The sequence below is a fragment of the Anser cygnoides genome, chromosome 1 (genome assembly GCF_040182565.1).
Source record: "Anser cygnoides isolate HZ-2024a breed goose chromosome 1, Taihu_goose_T2T_genome, whole genome shotgun sequence".
Lineage (NCBI taxonomy): Eukaryota > Metazoa > Chordata > Aves > Anseriformes > Anatidae > Anser > Anser cygnoides.
The window spans coordinates 44,671,667-44,694,835 of NC_089873.1; the positions used below are offsets into that span (position 1 = coordinate 44,671,667).

General features: G+C 39.2%; 1 protein-coding gene and 1 long non-coding RNA gene across 3 annotated transcripts in view; one reads left to right on the forward strand and one right to left on the reverse strand.

The window, feature by feature from the left end:
- GUCY2C (guanylate cyclase 2C) overlaps positions 1 to 20,991 on the forward strand; it is a 45,443-nt gene extending 24,452 nt beyond the window's left edge. For both annotated transcript variants that reach the window (XM_048078886.2, XM_066993853.1), the window contains 12 exons: positions 257 to 343; positions 5,073 to 5,205; positions 6,549 to 6,686; positions 10,311 to 10,399; positions 12,125 to 12,216; positions 13,676 to 13,834; positions 15,789 to 15,981; positions 16,311 to 16,485; positions 17,424 to 17,522; positions 18,080 to 18,174; positions 18,815 to 18,891; positions 20,781 to 20,991. In XM_048078886.2, coding sequence (XP_047934843.1) covers positions 257 to 343; positions 5,073 to 5,205; positions 6,549 to 6,686; positions 10,311 to 10,399; positions 12,125 to 12,216; positions 13,676 to 13,834; positions 15,789 to 15,981; positions 16,311 to 16,485; positions 17,424 to 17,522; positions 18,080 to 18,174; positions 18,815 to 18,891; positions 20,781 to 20,955 — 1,512 coding nt within the window. In that variant the 3' untranslated portion in view covers positions 20,956 to 20,991. The remainder of the gene's footprint in view (positions 1 to 256; positions 344 to 5,072; positions 5,206 to 6,548; positions 6,687 to 10,310; positions 10,400 to 12,124; positions 12,217 to 13,675; positions 13,835 to 15,788; positions 15,982 to 16,310; positions 16,486 to 17,423; positions 17,523 to 18,079; positions 18,175 to 18,814; positions 18,892 to 20,780) is intronic.
- Positions 297 to 10,352, reverse strand: LOC136790376 (uncharacterized). Its single transcript, XR_010830219.1, has 3 exons — positions 8,555 to 10,352; positions 3,435 to 6,811; positions 297 to 1,215 (listed from the first exon to the last, which is right to left on the reverse strand). It is a non-coding gene; the product is annotated as an uncharacterized lncRNA (long non-coding RNA).
- Positions 20,992 to 23,169: the final 2,178 nt, after the last annotated feature.

The window sequence follows — 23,169 nt, forward strand, 5'->3', positions numbered from 1 at the left end:
AAGAGCAAATTCACTATTTACCTTTAATTACACAAAAGCCTCTTTTCTAGACTCCTCACTTTTCCAGTTCTGTGTAAGTCTAAAATTTATTTCATATTCTTTGTCTTCTGAGTCGACTCCTGCTCTAGTGCATGTACTCCTAATATGCAGGGCTATCCTTTTCAGTCCTTGGTTGAAAGGCTGTGTGATACTCAGAACTTGTCTTCTGCTTTTTCCCTAATGTAGATTAGAGCCAATTTTTTTCCTTGCCTTACAGGATGTTTTAAATGATAAAATCTCCTACCCTGATGGCACATTCATGGACTGGGAATTTAAAATCTCTGTCATGTACGATATTGCCAAGGTAAGTGGGCTACTGACAGGTCAATGTTAATCTACCTGTCCTTTCTTGCAAAATGGATCCTCTGGAGAAGAGCAGCAACCAGGAAAGGGCATTTTCCTTTCCTTGTTAGAACTGTATGCCCACTCTTTCCTCCTCTAGTAATAGGTTTAGGAGGCCTGAAGAGCCGGTGGCTTTCAGACTGAAGGAGCAGATGGGGGCCAGATTTGTCTTTAGGATATTTATAAATAATAAAATATGCCCCAAAGATATGTCACCCAAAAATCAGAGGGTTACCATTTGTTGACTGGGCTCTGGTTCTTGTGACTCCTGGGCAGTCAAAGACCTGCAAAACACACTGTGCTGACTGGCCTCAGGTAAGGCGTGTAAAGGAAAACTTCATTCTTTCAAAATGATGGAATTATTGCAATTTGTACCCAAAAACAGGATCAATTTTTTATTTTTCTGAACAAGCTCTGTTTATTTAGCATCCTGATTTTCTCACTCATCATAGAGTCTAGTTTCTCACTAGGGCAATCCATTTCGGGCAGTGAGGGAAGAAATTCATCCTGTACAGAAACCAAGACGTGCTTTCAGTAACTTTCGGCAGATATTTGCACTTTAGGTCCTTGTAGTAGGAAGAATCAATACACGCAATGAAGCAAATTCTATTTTTCATTAGAGACTTGCATCTGATTAGCTAGTAGTTAAGGAAACTTTGCAATTCACATGTATTATCTCTCTGCTGGTGATGCAGAGATTTAACTCTTTCTTTTGCTAGTGCTTGACTGTTGTCCTCTTCCTATTGCTGGTTTGCAGTTGGATAGTCATTCCATTTCTCTACACGCTTCAGTTCTGACATGGTCTCCATGATGAATGACTCCACTGTGTCTGTTCTAAAGAGATATTGAAAATCTTGCTCTTTACTAAAACCCCCTTAATCCAAATTGTCACAGTTTGTTGGCCTTGTTAATGACTTTCAAGTTCAGTTAACGTTCAGCATTAAGTTTCATTTTAAACAGCAGCAGTACAGTTTCCCTTCCTCCTTTTAGCATATCAAAAAAGCAGGATACTTTTTAACCCTTTGCAGTTCACCTTCAGGTATTTTCGAGGAAAATGATGATAGGCACTGGATTTGTTTATGAGAGAGGGGGAAAATCCCAGTCCCTCTGAAGGCAGTGACCAAATACCCAGTGACTGTATTGGGTGGGACCAGGACTTCAGAACCAGTCATTCACTGCACCATTGGTAATGAGGACGTGGGCTCTGAGGGTGGGTGAAACACTGCATTGATTCTGTGGAATGGCTCCTGAGCATTATTATGTTAGCCATGTAAGGAGAGATGGTTCACAAAACCTTCCTGAAAACTCATACATACTCAGGAATATCTGACAACTTACAGCCATTTGGATGATCTGTCAGCCTCTCTTTTTCCTTGACCTGATGCTGTGATGGTGCCTCTCGGACCTAGCCATTACCATGAACTTCTTGTACTGGTTTTCCCAAACTGCACCTTCCCTACCTCCAGGCAACCTGCTTTTACTTGATCGGCTTCTTGCTTTATTTAAGTCACTTCATGACCCTTCAGCTCCTGTTCCGCTTTTTCCAGCACCTGCCCTTTTCAAGCCCTCTCCCATCTCTCTAGGCTGTTAACATCCCTAAAAACAATTCCTGCAGTTCTTTTGCCTTCCTTTTGAAACACTCCTCCCTCTCCACATCACCACTTTCCAACACTCTGCTTTTACCGTTGCTCAAACAGTCTTTGTACTTCCCCTACTCTTCATCTGGCACAGAAGCTGCTGCATCAGTGTTTCTGAACAAGTTAGGTGATTTCTATTCCCTGGCATAGTTAGTCAAGCAATGACTATTCCTAGAGCAGCCCTTAATACTTTGGAGGAGGTGGGGTAGGCAAAGAGGGAACTGTAGATCCCCCTTCCCTTCCCTTCCCTTCCCTTCCCTTCCCTTCCCTTCCCTTCCCTTCCCTTCCCTTCCCTTCCCTTCCCTTCCCTTCCCTTCCCTTCCCTTCCCTTCCCTTCCCTTCCCTTCCCTTCCCTTCCCTTCCCTTCCCTTCCCTTCCCTTCCCTTCCCCCTTCCCTTCCCTTCCCTTCCCTTCCCTTCCCTTCCCTTCCCTTCCCTTCCCTTCCCTTCCCTTCCCCCCCTTCCCTTCCCTTCCCTTCCCTTCCCTTCCCTTCCCTTCCCTTCCCTTCCCTTCCCTTCCCTTCCCTTCCCTTCCCTTCCCTTCCCTTCCCTTCCCTTCCCTTCCCTTCCCTTCCCTTCCCTTCCCTTCCCCCTTCCCTTCCCTTCCCTTCCCTTCCCTTCCCTTCCCTTCCCTTCCCTTCCCTTCCCTTCCCTTCCCCCTTCCCTTCCCTTCCCTTCCCTTCCCTTCCCTTCCCTTCCCTTCCCTTCCCTTCCCTTCCCTTCCCTTCCCTTCCCTTCCCTTCCCTTCCCTTCCCTTCCCTTCCCTTCCCTTCCCTTCCCTTCCCTTCCCCCTTCCCTTCCCTTCCCTTCCCTTCCCTTCCCTTCCCTTCCCTTCCCTTCCCTTCCCTTCCCTTCCCTTCCCTTCCCTTCCCTTCCCTTCCCTTCCCTTCCCTTCCCTTCCCTTCCCTTCCCTTCCCTTCCCTTCTTTCCTTCCCACTCTCTCCAGATCTGAAGGCACCACCTGTAGCTACATGTATTTGGGTACTTGTGACAAAAGAGATCTGATGAAAGGCCTGCTAAGAAGGCATTGCAGTAATCAAGCCTTGCAGTTACTAGTGCATGCATTGTCATTGCAAGACTGTTTATTAAATAAGGGGCTGCTGCAGGATATTGTGCAAGGGATTGTAATAGTCTAGCGCTGTGTCAGGAAAAGTGTTTTACTCCAAAGTCTCAGTCAGACTAAAGCTTCATAGCAGAGGTTACAGGAGTGCCTCAATGATTTAGGAGTGCTGCACTCACTGAAAGTCAGTATAAATTTTGAAAATCACACTGTGGCTTCTTAACAGGCTCCTTGTTTTCAGGTAGCTGCACAGCATAGTTAGAAGGAAAGAGGAAAGTGTTATCAGGCACATCTATAAGACTTGTGTCTCCAGAAATTGTTAACAAGGAAGCCCTGGTATAAGGAAATCAAAATCACCTTTGCCTGCCATTTGATGCTGAATCTTATTAGGAATTCTGCTATAGCAATGGGTATATTTCCTGGCTGATGTAAGCAGGAACAGGAAGAAGGCACAGCTGGAGCAAATAAACCCTGAAGTAGGCAAAACATCCTGGATAGTGTCAGCAGGGCTGCATGATAAAAAATGCTTAATCAAGAAACATGCTCGTTGGATACAGCATGAACACAGTCTCTGTAAATTTTGGCAGGGTCTAGACAGGCCCAGGATAACCAGTCCAACCACATTCTCAAGGGATTGCATCTCTTGCAGGCTGCCTGTGTCTCAGACATGCATCTGCTGTGCCCAAAACTCAGCTCATGTCTCAATGATCTCTTGTAGCACTTACTGGTCCATTCCCAAGGACAGAAAGGTGCCAAAAGGAAAGAAAACCCAGCCATGTTCACAGAAGAAACTAAGCAGATAAAACATACCTGTTCTGGCTTCCACAGAATGTAGATTGCGATTCATATAGTGAGCTGCAGAAAAGAGGACTGTAGGAAGAAAAACAACCAGCAGGAGGCTGTAAGTAGGTGTGAGCTAAAGTACTGCAGAAGAGAGAGATGAAACAGAATAAAGAATAGCAAGAGGGTGCAAATTAGCATACCTACTTCCTTCCTCATCTTACACCCACTTACTGATGTTCTTTTCCTGATATGTGAATCAGTGCTGGCCCTGTGTTACATCTCCATACTGGCCCAAGTATTATACCACATTCGATGTCTTAGATTAAATGAACCAAATTTGAAGGTGATAAGTAAAAAGTGGCAAACTACATACCTTTGTACTCACGTGTGTGTTATGAGTCAAGAGTCAGAATCTCAGGACGTACAGCTGAAACTATATTGGCCCGTCCTCATGGTGCTCACTTCCCAGTTTAGCTCGTGGATAGCTGATGTATATTGACTGGTGCAGAAAAAAACTATTAACATTCAAGTCAGAAGACACCCTTATGACTATCTAGTCTGATCTCCTGCCTTATATAAGCCATAGTACATCATCTAATATACATTGCCCCTGCTATGGTCCTCTGCTTTGCAGAAGAGGATCTGCTGCAATGTTTCTAAATGGAGTCTCTGGTGAATGGTAATCTTCAAAGGTGATACAGACATAAAAAGCAATTCTTCTTACCTCTGGTGACCATTAGTTGAACGTGTAGTTGGAAACATACTTTGTTTGACATTCCAACAAGTCTGTACTAGATTCACCAAAAAAACACATTTATTTCAATTGAAATCAAAGCTTCTGTGGGAGGGAGGAAATAAACTTCCTTAATCCCCAGTTGTGATCTAATCTCATCAAAACCCAAGATGCTATGTCAGGCTTTTGTTAACCAAGAGGAAGGATAATCTTTAGTTAAGACATGATCCTTCTAATGATCCATCCTCATTTCTTAACATTGACTGCTCCTGTGATCTTGGAAAGTCTTCTCTGTAAAATAATACTTCTCTCCCTCCATGACAGGGATTTGTGATTTATGCATGTGTATTGCTGATGAAGGCCATTTAATTACTTGGACACATATTATGCTAATACTTTATATTCTTGTTGACTCTGGTAACAGCTGAGTGTCTCACACATAGTCTTGCCTTTTACCTCTTTTATTACCACAACCACAGGGGATGTCTTACCTGCACTCAAGCAAAACAGAAGTTCATGGTCGACTCAAATCCACGAACTGTGTAGTGGACAATCGCATGGTAGTGAAGATCACTGATTTTGGCTGTAATTCAATTCTGCCTCCACGGAAAGGTAAAAACAATACCCAGCTAGACTCTCCTTCATGCTTTCCAACCCAGTGGAATTTTCTTATATTCATAGTACAGTAGGGCCTAATTACATCTTGTACAAAGTACAAAACATACAATACAACTTTGTTTCGTGTAGCAGCCATCATTACAAATTATATCTGAAAACTCTTTCTTAAATAACACAATCAAAGAGAATTATTAGCAGGTAGAGAAATTAGGCAGTGTAGGATGAGAAGGAAGGGGACAATGAATTTTCAACTTATATTTGAGAAGACGGAGACGTTTCACATGTGGCTGAGATGCAAGAAATATTTTCAGCATCCAAGGGCTTCACACTAACAGCTCACATAAGCAGTGAGAGAAAAAAATTACATTCAGACATAAGCATACTCAAGAGTTGCAATGGGAACATAAAAGAAGAGTAGGAAAAGTGCACTGAATGAAAATGTTCTATTCTCTGTTTTGCAAATTTTGCATTTAAATTTATATTATTATAATATTTTAATGTGTTTATTTTATTTCATTGCTCATAAACACTTTGACAAGCAACCACAAAATCTCTGGCTACTAGACTGCTTTTCTCAAAGAAAACTTATTGCTTCACAAGAGATCTACAGATTCATTGTGGCTGGACATTGCAGCCTGATATCATAATACTGTCTTCAGGGTCACTGTCTGTCTGTTATGATACATCATCAGCATTTCATGCCATGCTGTCATACCATGGCACTATTCTAGTCTTGAGGTTCAATAGTGCTTGGTACACTAAAAATACAGATTAATAATTTCTGTAGAAAGAAAGTGGTTATGAGTTGGTAATATTTATGTCAAGCTCAAAGGCACTTGGGGATTATTTCTGCAGAGTCATGATATTAGGGCCACCAGGAAATATTACAGTTTTCTCATCTGACATCTTGTATAACACACTCTGTGCATCTGGCTCAAGAATTTATGCCTCAGCTCTTTTTATTAGCACTGGCATTCCTTGGTCTTATACAGATGCATGGGCTATTTCTAAGAAGCCTATGTGAGGTAGCTAAGAAAAGCAAGTCCATTGCCAATAAGCATAACTTTTCTGGAGGTGTGAGGGTCTGCACCTACAATGGAAAATAGTAGTTTCAGAAAATTCCTTAACAATTGCAAACTAACACATCAGAGGTTTATCCAACGTGTGTTGATGTTAGCCTCTGAAAATAACTGCTAAATGGGCAAATAAACAGTAGCAGTGGGCTCTGGTTTTGATATGAAAAGAAAAAATGAATACACTGAGAAGGATCACCCTTTTCAATTACCTTTTTTCCCTTACCCATTTATCTTTTTTCCCACTGTCATCTGGATTTTCAGACCTGTGGACAGCTCCTGAGCACCTCCGTCATGCTGATGTATCTCAGAAGGGTGATGTGTACAGCTATGGGATCATTGCCCAAGAAATCATCCTACGCAGAGAGACTTTCTACAGTGGACACTGCCGAGACACCAAAGGTAAATCCACAAATTTCTCTTCTGCTGTAGCCTTGCAGGATGTTGCAGCTGTAAGTAGCCCATTTCCCACAGGTTTTTGTGAAAAGCACTGTCTCTTGTAGGTGTTTGAACCACTCCTTCTTTCACTGTGTGATGAAGAGCATGTTTGAAAGACATCATTGTGGGGCAACTGTCACTATTCTTTCTGTAAATAAGGTTTTTATTGAGTTTTCTTGCCCCTTCTCCTCCCTCTCCCACCTCTGCCACAGCATTACAGAAGTTAATATTATACAGAGCTGTCCAGACTTACTGTAACATTTAAAGGATCAATTTTTCTATTGAGTTGTGCCCTACATTGTGCACTAGTAATTCACTCAAACTAGGCATCACAAATCAGCAATGTCAACACAGAACAACAAAAACTCAGCAGCATGACATGAGAACAGCTGGCATTTAAAAACCGGCAATTCAGACTTTATTCCAGCCTGTCAAAGTTAACTTTAGTAATTTCTCTTCTGTCAGAAAAAGAATATCATCTTGTAGTGCACCCATTAAACCCCATTTTGTGCATTTTGTGACAATGTGGCTAACAGCCCAGACAGTCCCAGTGTCCAGAATCCATGCATTCTTGTCTATTACAACATTACAATCACCATAAATGCATGTGGGTTTGGGATTTTCCTAGTGACAGTTACCAACAACAAGTTTAGACATTGCCTTTATCTCTGAGTCATCCTGATAGATCCGCCTCACATTTGTTAAAACATCTAGAGCAGCAGCTGGCCAGCCTAATAGCTCTTTTCCTGAGTAACATTTCAGAATAACATCTGGGCCAGGCTCATCATCCCACATTATTGCAAATCTATGTTCATATCCGGGAAAATACAGTATTTCACATCACCAACTCTTTAATATAAAAGTGGATCTAAGAGAGATTAGAAATGCCTGTTGCCCTTTGACCAAACTCTTCAAGACTTTATGCTGTGTGACAGATGGTCTCCTGAACCGCATATGAATAAAACAGCACAGAGAAAAGAGAAGTCCTTCTACTCCTTATCTTTGAGAAGAGGCTGCCACAATCCTCATGAATGCAAGGATTTTACAAACATCCCCAAAATAGATGGAGAAAGGAAAGACTAATGCTCTTGCTTCCTGATTTTGACTTGCAAAGCAAATCCAGAGCAAACTGCATTCTTTTAACTGTTTTCTGAGTAGTTACACTCTGTCTGTGTTAGCCTCAGACACTGTGGTTCTGAGATGTGGTGGCAACCACGATGGTCTTCGTCTGACCATGGCTGTCATAGTCACAATCTCGTTCCTTGTTTTAACTTTGACCTGTGTCTTGACACTATCTTGTCATTTTAGAAAAACTGTCCTATTCAAATAGCATTAATTTAATCCATCCAGCTGAAAGTATTTTTAGCACTTCTAGGTGCAGGCTGTCTGCCGCTAGAGATGGTCACACATATCAACATGTTTAGTAAGACAGCAGTAAACCTTCTGGGCCTAAAACCCAGTAAGTCCTGTGTTGAGTCTGGATTCAGGGTAACTTGAAAAAAAAAAACACACAACAACTAGTTTCCAAACTTCAGTGAAAATATTAAGTTTTCCATTGGGTAAGAAGATTGTTTTTCTCCCTGAAGCTTTTTTCTTAAAATCATTAGTGGATGTCTAAGCTATCTATTGCTGTTCTAATAGCTTCTGATATTATTCATGGGTTTTGATTCTGCAGTTTGAGTAAATATGTTCAGCATGGTTTAAGTAGTTCATCAGATTTCATGTAACAGAAAGGAATGACTTATTAGATATTTCTGAAGTGGCTACTCATTTAAAAGTCTGGATTAATTCATTAGCCAAGACAAAGCAGCAAGAGGGTAGACCATACTTACTCAAATATCTCTGAAATGTGTTTATGGCATCATCTGTCCTTGGAAGAGAGTAGCTCAGGCTTAGGATGACCATTAATTTTCAAATATCCAAGATAAAAAGACAGGAAGAATACCAAATTAGAGTCAATGGTAATAGGTAAGGAAACGTCCCCATTGCACGTTAGATTCATTTGTTGTTAAGTCTCCTGCAGAAAGTCTATCAGAACAAATCAGAAAGGCTATCAGAAATTAATCTCTGCAAGTTAGAAGACATGATACTGATAACTTGGGACAACTGATACAACCACTTCTGCAGGACTTCACTGGCAGCAGCAAAGACTGTTTGAATTTTAAGCTGTTTAAAAAACTCTGTACCTAGCCTCCATCTACAAACAGGAAAATTAAACTCAATTTTCAGGTACTCAGCAAATTCTCTCAAACTGCAAATACGTATTGATCAACTTAACATATAATACTATTTTTATTAATGAGTGAAAAGAAGTCCCACAAAGAAGTAACTAGGTCATAGTCCTCTTCACTGACGGCTTTGTGAGATAGCTGTTAGACCAGCTGTTGCTCCACTCTTCTGCAGAAACACCTCATTCACTGTTCAAGACTGAAATCTTGTCATGTACCGACACTCAACTCAAGCTGCCTCATTGCTCCACTACTTTCTGCCACTGGCTAATTGCAGTGTTGCTAATAGTTGTTGTTACTTCCTCTCTCAGGTGTATGTGCAGCATGGAAATTTAACACATTCCTCTTGCATACATGAGGCTTACAGAGGTTCTTCTGTCTCTTAGTCCACAGGAGACTTCTTTCCACTTTTGGAGACTCTTAAAGTCTCCTACTCCTTCTCTAGTCTGTAACTTCTGTACCACAAAGCTGGAACCTACTTCATCTTTTTAGGGTGATCACGCACACTGGGCATGCTTAGGCATCCTTAGCTACTCTAGACATACCATCACGATTACAAACCTTCCTCACATCATTATATGCTTTCTTTGGCAAAACTGTCTCCCAAACGTAATCAGACATTATTAATATATGTGTTTCACACTTGCAGATTCTCTCTCTTCCCTAGAGGTCAAAAAGTGCTTCCCTTTTTGTACTCCCTTCCTCTGGAACTCTGGAGGTCTGGAGGCGAGGGAGAGAGAGAAATTTTCTGCTTTAGTTCTCAGTCACTGTGCTTAAATTGCTGTGCAAATGCAGCCTGCATTCTGATGTGTTCAGAATCCAGATAACTTTCATAGAATGGATTTCATGAATATGAGTGCAAATGAACTAACAACTGCAATGTTTTTATACCATAAATATTAATATCCTAGTTTTAAGGAAGCTGAGCATCCAGAGGATGACTTGAACTGATCTGATGAGAATTGTGGTTCTCCACACTTTTGATCAAGTTGCAATATTCTAGTGGGCTCCTAGCTTTGTTTTTTACTACTGCTATACTTTATGCTGAGAGGCACATTAATAATGCCTAACGTTCATTTGGGAAGATGCCATAACCATGTCTACCGTGACCAATAAATACTCATGTACATTCCTATTCATTTTGCTTACAGGGGCCTTCAAGCCAACCTGTTTTGATCTTGTGCCATTTATTTAGAAAAGCTTCAGAGCTGAAATTCACATCAAAGAGAAAGGAACTGTCTTCAAGGTTTCTGTTTGAACAGTGACTTGCAACACATCACAGGACGCTATCCACAAGGAATGTTCTTCTTTTTTTTTTTTTTTTTTTGATTAAAACTTTGCATCTTTTTTCTTGCTTTAGAGAAACTTTACAGAGTGGAGAGCGGCAAAGGAGTGAAGCCCTTCCGACCAGACCTTGCCTTAGAAACAGTGGGAGAAAGAGAGATGGAAGTAAGCTAATAATTAACTAAGCCATTTTCTGGGTGAAGGATAGAAGTCCTGGCCAAACTAGTGCTCATGATCATGGGAGGATGAAAGCTATGCACATTTTATGCCAAATGCCTTAACCTCATGGGAAGAAACAGTATTCTACAGTTGTTACCAGTGAAATGAAACACAACTCGTGAACATTTTTTCACCCTTCTTTAGTGTATTCTGTACAGCATCTCTTTAGTTTTCTCCTAGTGATGGTTTAACAACTAATACATGTGTTAAAATTAGATCCCTTATGAATTTGCACATTTCATTAGGTTGGTTATCTTGAAAAAAAGCAAATGTATCAGACAGTGTTCCCACCTCTCTTTCTGGAATTCCCTAAGAACTACATGGAGTTTGGTTGAGTAAAAGGAGGCCTTAAAATAAAAAGGGAACATGTATTTATTTAGTTTAGCACAGTCTTAGGGCTATGAACAGCTAGCTATACGATAAGGAGAGTGTTATACTGCTATACCATAAGGAGAGTGTTATATTGATATATGAAACATTACTTATCATCATATTGTGAGGGTTGTGTAACTGTGTGTGGGAAAGCAGCAGTCTGACCTGCATATGAAAGGATCCAGGATGGATCAGCTTTCTGATATACTCACAAATACATTGTGTTGCAATAATTCAGGGAAGGACTATCATTATCTTTTGAAAGTGCTCTCAAGTAGTAGTACTGCTTACTTATCTTTATATTACAGTGGTGTGTCTTTTGAAATCTGGTATTATTCCAGAGTGCTAGAATGATATATGGACTTTAAATAATGCATGAGGATCACAAGGGATAATATCTCATGGAAACTGGTGGCAGTAAAACACATTTCACAGAGGATTCATCTCACCTATCTTTAGACATCTAAGAGCTGTTTATCTCAATCTGACCTAGTCACCACAGGTCCCTTTTACATTTGATAGAGAGAACACTCATCCAGATGACTACTTGGACCTATTGTATATTTTTAGACCAAGTTGCCTTTCTCTCTACTGATTACAAATATTACCTAGGGTGACTATGGTATTCATAGGCATCTAGCTTTTAAACAACAGCATTACGAGTGGGATTTACCTCAAGTAGCTTTAGAAGTCTGCAATGCACATATCTGTATTTGATCTGTTTACTCCATAGTCCCTGAAAAGAAATGGATACTTACATGGTGCCACTCTTCTGACCTCTTCTGGATAGCTTTAATATAAATATAAATATAAAATAGCTTTAATCACACCTCAAATGTACCTCTTTCCATAGGTTATATTGCCCCTAAGGCTTCTTGCTCAGGTGCAGATGCAGACATCAACATATTCAGTAGATGAACCCCATAATTTTTGGCTGAATCACCAGTTTCAGAAAAATCCCAAGCTCAGGGTATTGGAGATATAATTACCACAGCATTTACCTCCATGTCAGTAACCATACCTGGCACGAGTTGCAAGACAGGATCCATTTATTTGCCTTTCATTTATGTATTGAAAATTCAAGTGAAGAGCATGTCACTAGCCACTACAGAGTTAAGTTTAAGATGCCTGCATAAGTTTAAGATGTCCTACTCATAGATTCATAACAGTTAGTCACACATTTCAATATGTTGCTAGTCAAGAGTAACTGGAAATTCCCTAATGATCTAGTGCTGTTTAGCACCATTATCCTTGTATACCCACTACTCAGTTGGACTTTCCTTAAATTTTTGTTTGAAGGTATATACACTAGTCAAGAGCTGCTGGGAAGAAGATCCAGAGAAAAGACCTGACTTTAAGAAAATTGAGAGTATTCTGGCTAAAATATTCAGGTGAGCATCAGAGGCTCCATTTTTCAAGATGCTCCAAACTCCTTCTGGGTGTTAGAAAGCTTGTATTTTTAAGTGTGTAAGCCGATGTGAATATGGTTCAATCAGTAGAAAAAATGAATGTCTTCACTTAGACTTACTCCTTGCCAGAAAATTAGGGGAACAGGTGCATATGCATATGTACATGTGTGTACATGTGCATCTATGCATGTATTAGCTGAGTGAGGGTGAGATGATCACCATACCTCAAATTGGTACATTGTGAAAGTTGCAAGCTGGATAATTAGAGATTCAAGCCATTCAAGTAATTCACCCCCTGTCTCTAGTCAAGAGTTGCATAGTGAGTCATGTTGTCCAAGTTTCGGGAAACGAAGGCACATAAATGTTTGGATGATGATTAGAAAGTTTGGATGAGCTGGGTTGTGCCATAAATGAGTTCGGATGGTCCCAAATTAAGCTGACTAAAAGTGTTGGGTTGTACCTCATTAGAAGAGTTAATTACAGGGTTTTGTAGGTATAAAGTTGTGGGATAATAAGGGCCATACCTGAATAAACCCTATGAAGTTATACAGACCTTTCACCTGGCCACTGTTGCATTGTTCCTAAGAGTTTAGTCTGAATTGATTATTTAGATGTTCAAACAGTGAGATTTTAATCACTTCTCTTGGGAAATTACTCCCCAGTTTTTAAAGTTCTCCATATTAACCAACGCTAACAGTAATCACACTGTGTTATTTTACATGGGGAGAACAAGATGTCCTCCTCATGAAGGGTCATGCATGATAGTGTGTCCCTGACATAAAGACTTATCTAAAGTAAGAGTGGCTTTAAAGTCCAGTTAGACAGAGCACTAATCTGAATCTTCCAGTCTGGCTCCTTCTACTTTCAGACTACTCAGACAAACAGGGGTTATGAGTAGCTCATATTACCATACCTCTGCTTCCAGTTTAAGCTTAAGCTTCTGGCTGGAGTCTGCAAAATCTTGTGAGCAACACTAACCTATGGGCTACTAATTGTTCCATTGAATTGTTTTGTCTTCTACAGAGTTACCCCAAAATTGTCTTGATTCTTCTGGCTAAAGTCCCCATTTAAATGTTACATGCAGTTTTCTACCCATCTTCTTTAGCTTCCTCTTGGGGATCTGAACTTGCTAGTTACTTTTTACAAATCAATGTTCATGGATTACCCAGGATAACCTGGACTTGACAATATTAGCAGGGTGAAGTGATTTGAAGGTGCTTTAAGAATTAGCAGCAGTGACAAGCATGGACCATAGACTTTCGATTCATAAACATAAGCTCTCCAAGCAAGAAAAAGAATGATGTACTTAAAGCACTTTGCATTCTGACCACATGGAAGTTAAACACTGGAGAAGTTTTCTACTGCTCATTTCTTGCCTCCCTCAACAATATACTTCCATCATCCTTTCTTGTTGGCTCCTGTGCATTTCTGTTATTCCCAGTAACTACCATGGCCAGACCAATGAAAGCTACATGGATACCCTGATCCGGCGTCTACAGATGTATTCCCGGAACCTGGAGCACCTCGTGGAGGAGAGGACAGAGCTATACAAAGCAGAGCGAGACAGAGCGGACAGGCTTAATTTCATGTTACTTCCAAGGTTAGTATTGGCCAGCAGGATTTTCACCGGCATTTTATTTACATATATCACCTGATTATTGGAGAGTGAGGGTTGGATTAATATTAATCTTATATTTCTTCAATTTAGAGAACGAAATGCTACCTCCTCTGTCCTAATTCTTCCCACCTTACAGACAAAATGCAAAATTTAGGAGTTGCCATCAATTCTCACAGTACCTCTCCTGTCTCTCTGTGCTGCTCATTTGATGACAGTGCGTAGCTACAGGAAAAACATGGCTTTCTTTGCTTGGACAGAATCACAGGCTTTCTATAGACTTTGCTTCCTGGTCTGATTTCCCATATAGGTCATTGGAGCATAGCTTGGCAACCTCCCTGCCTGAGGCTCCAATTCCATTCAGCATGTGCTTAGATTTAAAAAGATTTACTGAATTGATGCCTTAATTAAAATAAAATAAAAAAAGAAAGAAAGAAAGAAAGAAAGAAAGAAAGAAAGAAAGAAAGAAAGAAAGAAAGAAAGAAAGAAAGAAAGAAAGAAAGAAAGAAAGAAAGAAAGAAAAAGAAAGAAAGAAAGAAAGAAAGGAAGAAAGAAAGGAAGAAAGTAGGAGCTCAGATAAACTTGATCTGATGTACAATTACAGTGTAATGATCTAAGCCAAGGAAGAAAAACATCTCAGCATCTCAGTTAGAAAGCCAGTGTGAAGTATCATTGTTCATCCATAAAATGTATTTGCCTAGGAAAGGATGAAACTGTGGTGAGGACATCTTTATTCACTTCTTCTTAAGGTTAATAGTGTCAGATATGTTTTGCTAACATTTTATCACAACAGATGAACACCTTCATGCTTGTGTGTACCACCCTAACCCATAAAATTACATGTCCTACTTGAATGTTACTGACACTGAAGGTTTTTTTTTTTTGCGTAAGAATGACTAAATGAGTCCTCATTTTATCAGTGTATTGATTTGTTCAACAACTTGGCAGTATTTTGAAATATTGAAAACTCTTAATTTTACGTAATTATTGTAAGTTCATCATTGTAAGTATGGTATAGGACAAGTATTATTGATATTGTAATATCGGTAATCCCAGTAATTTTGGCATAACATACATTAAGAATACTAAAACTATCATGGTACTTCATTGCTTGTTTCAAGGATATTTATCTAGTGAGTGTATTGATTTTGTGACTCATTTGAAAAGCCAGTGTCTGTTCAATCCGGTTTTGGGGAAAATTTGAAATGATTTGTCTGTGCAAGCTGAGAGACAAGGAACCCGTGTTTCCTTCCACTCTTTGTTGTTCACACCACTCTATTACAATCTTTATTGTACATGAAATACAGCATTGTGCAATACCTATATTTTATGGGTCTCTTTCAGTTATTGTCTTTTAATATCTCAGTAGGAACAAGTATTTTCCTGGAGTTAGAAATGCAAGAAAATACAGGTCCCTCTGAATAGATATTGACTGTCATGGTATTGAATTTTTGTTCCATAAAATTATCAGACTATGATATCTCATCTGAAATCAGGATGAGTTGATGTAATTATCAGGATGCAATTACTTCTGCATTGGGGGAAATGGAAAAAGATGTCTTCTTACTTATTTGAAACAAAAGTGCAGGTAGAATGTGGGGCTACAAGTCCACAGTTCCTGAATTTTGGTTTTAAATTTGACACAACTTCCTAATTTCTGAACTTAGCCAAGAAGCTCAGTTGCTTGTGTCTCAGTTTCCTCATCTCTATGATCTTAGCACATTTGGATTTTGTAATTAACTAATATTAGTAAGTGCTTTGAGGTCCCTGGCTGAAAGGCATTATGGACATCTAAAATGCTATTACAATGGAAGTTTTCAGCATGCTATTTGATGTTTCCTAACCAGAAAGCTATGATGTGGTTGAATTGCATGAGAAAATACCTTTAATGTTAAGCACAGACTATTCATCTGTCTTCCTGCCTTCTCTATTTCCACAGGCCAGTAGTAAAATCTTTGAAGGAGACTGGTCTGGTAGAGCCAGAGCTATTTGAAGAAGTCACTATCTACTTCAGTGACATTGTTGGCTTCACCACACTCTGCAAATACAGCACCCCTATGGAGGTGGTAGATATGCTGAATGATATCTACAAGAACTTTGACCACATTCTTGACCATCATGATGTTTACAAGGTGATTAGCTCCTCACTTTTGCTCAGTTAACAACCAGAGGACACAGAAATCAAATAGGCCAAGATTACCCCATTTCAGCATGCTTGTGTGCCAACTTATAGCAAACTTTATATACCAGCTGGTCGCAAATTCCTTAACTGAAATGCTGTGTACAGTTATAAGCATTCATATACCAAAAAGGTGTCAGCTACCTTAAACTAAACAATCCTGCTGGCTAAGGAAGACCTGTTTAATCACGAACAAGAGGATCTGATAAAAACTTTCTGCTCTCAACTAAGTATGTATTTTGCTATGTCTGCAGGTTGTGACTTCTAATTGTGTTTCCACAGGTAGAGACCATTGGTGACGCATACATGGTGGTGAGTGGTTTACCAAAGAGAAATGGCAACCGTCATGCAGTTGACATCTCCATGATGGCTCTGGACATCCTTAGCTTCATGGGATCCTTTGAGCTGCGACATCTGCCTGGTCTGCCTGTTTGGATTCGCATTGGAATTCACTCTGGTACACAGTGATGCTAGCTCAATAGTGACAATGCAGTCTCCTGCTTTTTGAACTTAATAGAATAGATATCCATGGAAGATGTGGTAGCACATCATAAACAACTGCTCTCCTTGTGAAGAATAACATTGAAAACAATGTTCCTGGGGGAAGAGTAGCAGAAATAAATAAGCCACTAGCTTGCTCCCCTACAGTGCAATAGCCCATATCTATTCATTTATAGTTTGAGTCAGTAGCTAGTAAGAGCAACTGCCATTGTTCCTGGTTTGATTAAGTCAATTGTAAGCCTTTGAAGATTGTTCCTCCCTGACCAAAGCGAAGATCAGACATGGCCAGATATGCTTGTCTGGCCACAAAACACAGGCCCATGTCTTATGATTCTGGAGACAGAAGTTCTGACTGAGTCCACGTGGGAATTTGTGTTTTAATTAATCCGTAAAATATTTTTTTCTCAAAGGGCAACTGCAGATAGCTCAACAAGCCCAAGGACTTTGGGAAAATATATCTTTTCATTTTTGCTTCTTTCAACAATAACATGAACACCAGCTGCCAGGGGAGGAACATATCAGTGAAAGCAACTGGGGCACTAGGATACCCCTTGAGGCACCAATATGAATCCCCTACATAATAATGCTTATTCTCTTTTCCTCTTGCTTCCAAAACTGACAGTATCTGTATTTTTTCCTGCACAGAAATTGTGTTTAAATACAATTAATACTGTGCAGCAGCATTTGCCTTATGTTCTTACTGGATTCTGCAAGCTGAAAAGAGCTAGGCTGGGTTTGAAGTGGAATGGGAGATGGTGAGATACTTTAGTGGTAGAGAGCATTCCATCGGTGAGGAACACATTGCTCCAGCAGTGCTTTGCAAAAGGGAGAGACATCTTTCAAGTAAATAGTATCTTGACCAACCTTTTTTTATTCTCTGCATCCCTTTCCTAGGTCCATGTGCAGCTGGTGTGGTAGGAATAAAAATGCCTCGTTACTGCTTGTTTGGAGATACTGTGAATACAGCTTCACGGATGGAATCCACTGGCTTGCGTAAGGATTTAGGTTTATCTGTCGGGGTAACAGGACCAAAGGCTATTGGTTAATTTGTGACTGAAGTGTCTGTTTTCAGCTCAGAACAATTTGTTATCAGCTCACAGATGTTTTAAAGATGAAGCCCTATTTGTTCTGATTACCAATTGTTTCACTGTCCTGTTGAGCAATGAAGAATTGTTCCTTGTTCCTGTTCCAGCCCTGGTAACAGGGAGTACATAGGCTGGTTTTTGCTGTCTGAGTTCCTCTGGAAGATATGCTACTGATGTGTTTAGGATTTAATTCTAGTGTATGAATTTTGGATTTTAGTTCAACCTAGAATTGTATTACAGCTTTGTTGTGTAAATATGCCAACTGCATATATTAAGTTGAAGCAACTTCTTCTTCAACTATGCCATTAGGGAACTGCCAAGAGCCAGTTTGTCTTCCTTCTGCCCAGTGTCTTCACAAACTATTCCCTTTATAGGATACCTCCCAATTATTCTTTTCCCTTTTGGTATCTAAACACTAGAGATTACATTTTCAGGTTGAACTTTCATTGTCTATTTAATTTTTAGCTTTAAGGATACATGTAAGTGGTTCCACAGTTGCCATCCTGAAAAGAACAGACTGCCGATTCCAGTATGAAATGAGAGGAGAAACATACTTGAAGGTAACCTTTACCATATGCATGCACAGAGAAGAGGAACAGTATAAAAGTATTATATAGCTGAGAGTACCCTGCTACTTAACAGCTAGGGGAACAAGGGTTACAGATCAATTGGTATCATAATCTCCATTTGTTGAAGACACTTCTGTAGAGACAATGCAAGCAATGAAGAGCTGCCCAACTTGTAAATAAAGTAACCTCAAGGTGTGGAGAATAAATGAAACATACTATTTATATTAGAGAATTACAGAGTGATAGTAACAGTGAATCAGTCTCGTAGAAAATAAGATGAATCTATTGCTAATTTGCTCTTGCTCTGATATCTGACTGCCTACCTATCTATTTATTTCAGTCTATGTAACCAGGCAGATATGTGTACTTGGGAGCTAATGGCAGATAGCACAGCTCACCTCTCCCATGGTTTCAGGTCATGGAACAGGGGAGTGAGTGTGCAGCTGCATCTCACCCATTATTCTTCTTCCTACATCTAATTTTTAATCCTTTGCTGTGAGCATCATTTACTGAAAACAAGCAAAAGCAAACACAACAATGTGCAATACAGAATTATTTAAGTAAATGAACTACAGGAAATTGCAGTCTAATCCCTAAATTGTGCTTTCTCTTCTTTGTCATACCTATTTAGGGCAGAGGAACTGAGATTACCTACTGGTTGACGGGTACCGAGGACAAGGAATATAATCTCCCAACACCTCCTTCTGTGTAAGATGGTCCTTATATATGACAAGGAAAAAGAAATTCCCAGCCGTTGCACTTTAGGCTTAACTGTTCTTCCCTGGCACTTGTTGTTTTTTGTTTTTAATAACACTCAGCTAGCCTTCAGTAGTTAGAAAGCTTAACATTATATGTGCATATAAACATGTAAATATTCATGACAGTATTAGCTCTGGGACTATGCATGTGCTGCAGGTTATTTGTATGTGTAAGTGCGTAACAGGTTCGTTTCCTTGGAAGGAAAATAAGACTTTCAGGACAAGTTGCTGATGTGGTAAGTGCAGGAGATGGACAGAAAAATGACACATATTCCCCAAAACTTTAGTCTTAATACAACCTGCATGTGACACTACAGTTAGAGGATACCTGCAACTAAAATGTGCAGCTCTCTGTAGTACCATGTTATGCCTGTGAGTCTTGTGGGGGAATCTGCAGATGGAATGAAACATGCAGTACTTTGAGCAGTATTCTGCTAGAAGGGGCAGACAAAGTTACTGTAATATTGCACAGGCAAAAAGTGTTTAAAAAATGAACAAAAGTTTACTTTCTAACACATAAGAGAGTAGTTATCAAGAAAGAAAAGAGGCTGATGTCTTGGAACTGAGCTATCATTTTGCATTAGTACTAAATAAAATATAGTGATAGTGGGAGTGTTGTTTTTGAGAAACAGTGCAAAACTGAATTCAGGATGACTCGTCTTAATTTCATGTGTATTTTGCATGAATGCTTCATTAGTTCCCCTGAACTCAGTAGAACGTAGAATTTCCTCACTTTCTCCTCTAAATTCTTGTGTACAGTCACTCTTTCCTAAGTGGGAATTTGCTGCTATCTGCTTTGAAATGACAGTGTTTCAGTAGAACTTGAAGCAATTATATTGCAAATTGTAGTTTGCTGAATACATTGGAACCCATTATGGTGAAAGGCACAAGTAACCGTTACAGCTTACTTCTACTGCAAAAGTTTTGAAACAATGAATCCATTGCAGAGAGAAAATTTTCGGCTCATTTATTCCTATTTATTTCCTACCTAAGAGAAGAGAAATGGCTAAGATAAAGGTTTTCTCAGGACATTTGCAAAACAGAAACAATCAAAATGTTAATTTACTACAGAATCTCATGAACTTTTTTTTTTTTCATTGCAAAATACAAGTGTTTGTCTCTGGGCTGAGCAGGAAACAGTCAGGCCTATTTCTATGGTACACCTCTTTTGTAATCTCAGGACTTTTCTGAATTAAAATGATCAGTTGAGACTATCAGAATTATTGAATTGTCAGTTCTTCTGGAATTCAACTGATGAAAAAAATACCTCTTGAGCTGGATCACTGCACTCAGTAATGCTTTTGTTTTCACTTCCTCATATAGGCTGTGACTCATAAAATTGCCCCTTAAAATTCTCATATGCAGAGTATTCAAGTAAAAGCCAGGCACACTGCAGAAATTTATGAAAACATGGCAACTCTGTTACTGAAGACCACCTGAAATTGAATAGTGGAAGTGCTGGTACCAATAATGGTGTTGAGAAATAGAATCTACTTTGATTGGGAGTGAATTTAATTTATGTTTTCCTTTTCATGCAAAGACAGTAATTTATACTATCTGGATTTTTATTGACATTGCTACACTTTAAGATAATGACACTGCCACAAATCTCCTCTGCAAAGACTGTAACCCATACTATCTGGAAAAAATTACATGTAATTCCTGAGTTATATTCCCAAATCCAAAACCTGGATTTAGTTCTGCCTACACTTTGTATCAGTAGTGTGTGAATGACACGAAGATAAAAGTGGGGTAGAAATGTTTGAAAAACACTTGAGATCTGTGAACCACTAAAAACATTGTGAATCAGTGACTTTTTTTTCATCCTGTTGCTTTCAGGGAGAATCAGCAGCGGTTAAAAGATGACTTAGCTGAGATGATAACCAATATTCTTCAGAAAAGAGAAACAGAAGGGTTCAAGACACGGCCTATATCACGGGTAGCAAGCTACCGAACAGGTACCCTGGAATACCTTCAACTGGCCAGCACAGAGAATTCTATGACATATATTTAAAACTGGACATGTAGCATGACTGAAAAAGCTTCAGCAACTCTCTTGAGTACTTCACGTAAAGGCTGGAGGCTTGCTATTCTCAGCTGGAGGGGAAAGAAAATACCTTTTCAGGCATCCATTCTACCATTCAAAGTACATCTAGCAGCATGTCAAACCTCTCTTCACTGTGATGTCCAAATTGTCAGATGACTCAAGAAGGACACATGCAGTCTGAGTTGAGAGAAATGAAAATACTTACACGAGTCCTGAAGATAGCTTATTTGTTCTGGTTTGTGTTTTAAATGTGATAGCCTGTTCAATAATCCACTTCTGAAAATATTCATAGCAAAGTCTTAATTTGTCATGATTTTTAAATGTTGTATTTAATTTGTCGTTTTTATTTTAAGAAAGATCTGCTGTAATATATTTGAAAATAACATTAAATATATCATGTGTAAGTCCTGGATATTTGCCTTTTTTCTTCTTTTGCAGTTTTCCCCTGTGCCTCCCATATTTTGTTTAACTGAGTTGTCTTTGCTCAGGAGATAGCATTTGCATTATTCACCTTGGAAGATAAGTCCAGAATTTGTATGGTTTCTAAAGTTTATCTGAATGTCTTGGGCCTGCAAAATGAAACTGGAAATCTTGCAAAAACAGACTCTTTCATATCTTCCCTCCACTTCTGCTTTTGCCCTCAAACAAGAAGTGCAACAGAAATGAAGAAAATAAACTTATCTGTATTTTTTAAACCTCAGAAACTTTCAATTCAACTTTTGGATAAAGTTTCATGACCAGGCAGAACTCACATTTTACTGAGATGACTGGCTCATTACCTCACACCATGGCATTTATATTAATAATCAGATTTAAAAAGCAACTAAAGAACAGCAAACACATGTAAAAGAAAACCAGCATTCACACGAATAAATAACAACTAGTGAGCAAAATTTTTGCAAAAGGCTTTTGTGTACTGGTGGCTTTCAAAGCAGAGTTACCTCTTTCACAGTTGTCAAACACTGGTCAATATTCAAACTATAAACTTTGCTGCGTAATTTGTCCCCAAATCATTCTTCTATGGTTTTGAACAGCATTTTTGTCCACGTAAACAATCTTAAAATAGTCAAAAAAGAGCAAGCTAGTTGCTTGTGTTTTTAATTTGTTGACTTAAATTGACTTTGGGAAAACACACACAAAATTAAAACACTCCAAAAATAAAACCCAACGAAACAACATAAGTGTACATACACATGTTATAAAATTCAACCAGGTTATGCTGTAGGGCTCGTAATACTGCCTGATGAATGTAAATTGCAGAAATAGCAGGAGAATGAAATAGCAGACAGCATGTAACCAACAGCTACAGGTTTCAGATTTTATGTAAGCAATCTTAAACTTCGGCTGGCACTAATAACATACCATTACTGCTCCTGTCTGTGTCCTAATGGAAGCATTAGCTGGGATGAGGATAGAAAGAATGACTGGTATTCTAAAACTGATATGTACTGAAAAGAGTATCAGTACAGTAGCAAAGCATGAAGTCAGCACGTCTGCTGTTTCCTGGCCCAAGCTGCCAATCAACAAGCTTCGTCTCCATGTCTGCATTCTTTGGTGTGACTACTGCTCTGCAGCGATACTTGGCACCACTGGACTATTCTGGTTGCTGTATCTGATACACTCAGCAAATGTAGCTATAATGGCAGTGACAAGTGTTGGACTCTTAGAGCCTGAGGAAACCCGCTCCTACTACATTAAGCAAAGTTGCTTTGTTCTTTGAAGTGACTTAAGTCTGTTTTTAAAGAGGAGTTGTATGGGTTCCATCCTTGACACTCCTGAGATAAAAATTATTCAGCAAATGGCTGCTGACACAGCAACAATAAATTTGGACAGTAGTTAGTTTTCAGCAGCCCTTCTTTCCTGCATGCTTCAAATTATAAATTTCATATAATTCCTTGAAGATAAATAATAACTTTAACACTGAGTTGATCAACCCATTTTCCAACATGGTTGTTTTCTACTTGCTTTCATCCCTGTACATTTCTGTCACCCATACATCACAACAAAATCATTTTTTACTACCCTCTTTAAAAGTTTGCACCTGGTTTCTGGTTTGAATCTGTCTCATATTCAATGTCGTATTATTGTATCTTGATATTAAATGTTAGATCCAAGTGCCCTCTTCATCAGAAATCTGTCACCAAAGTCACAGTCATTCCTTTTTTTTTTTTTTTTTTTTTT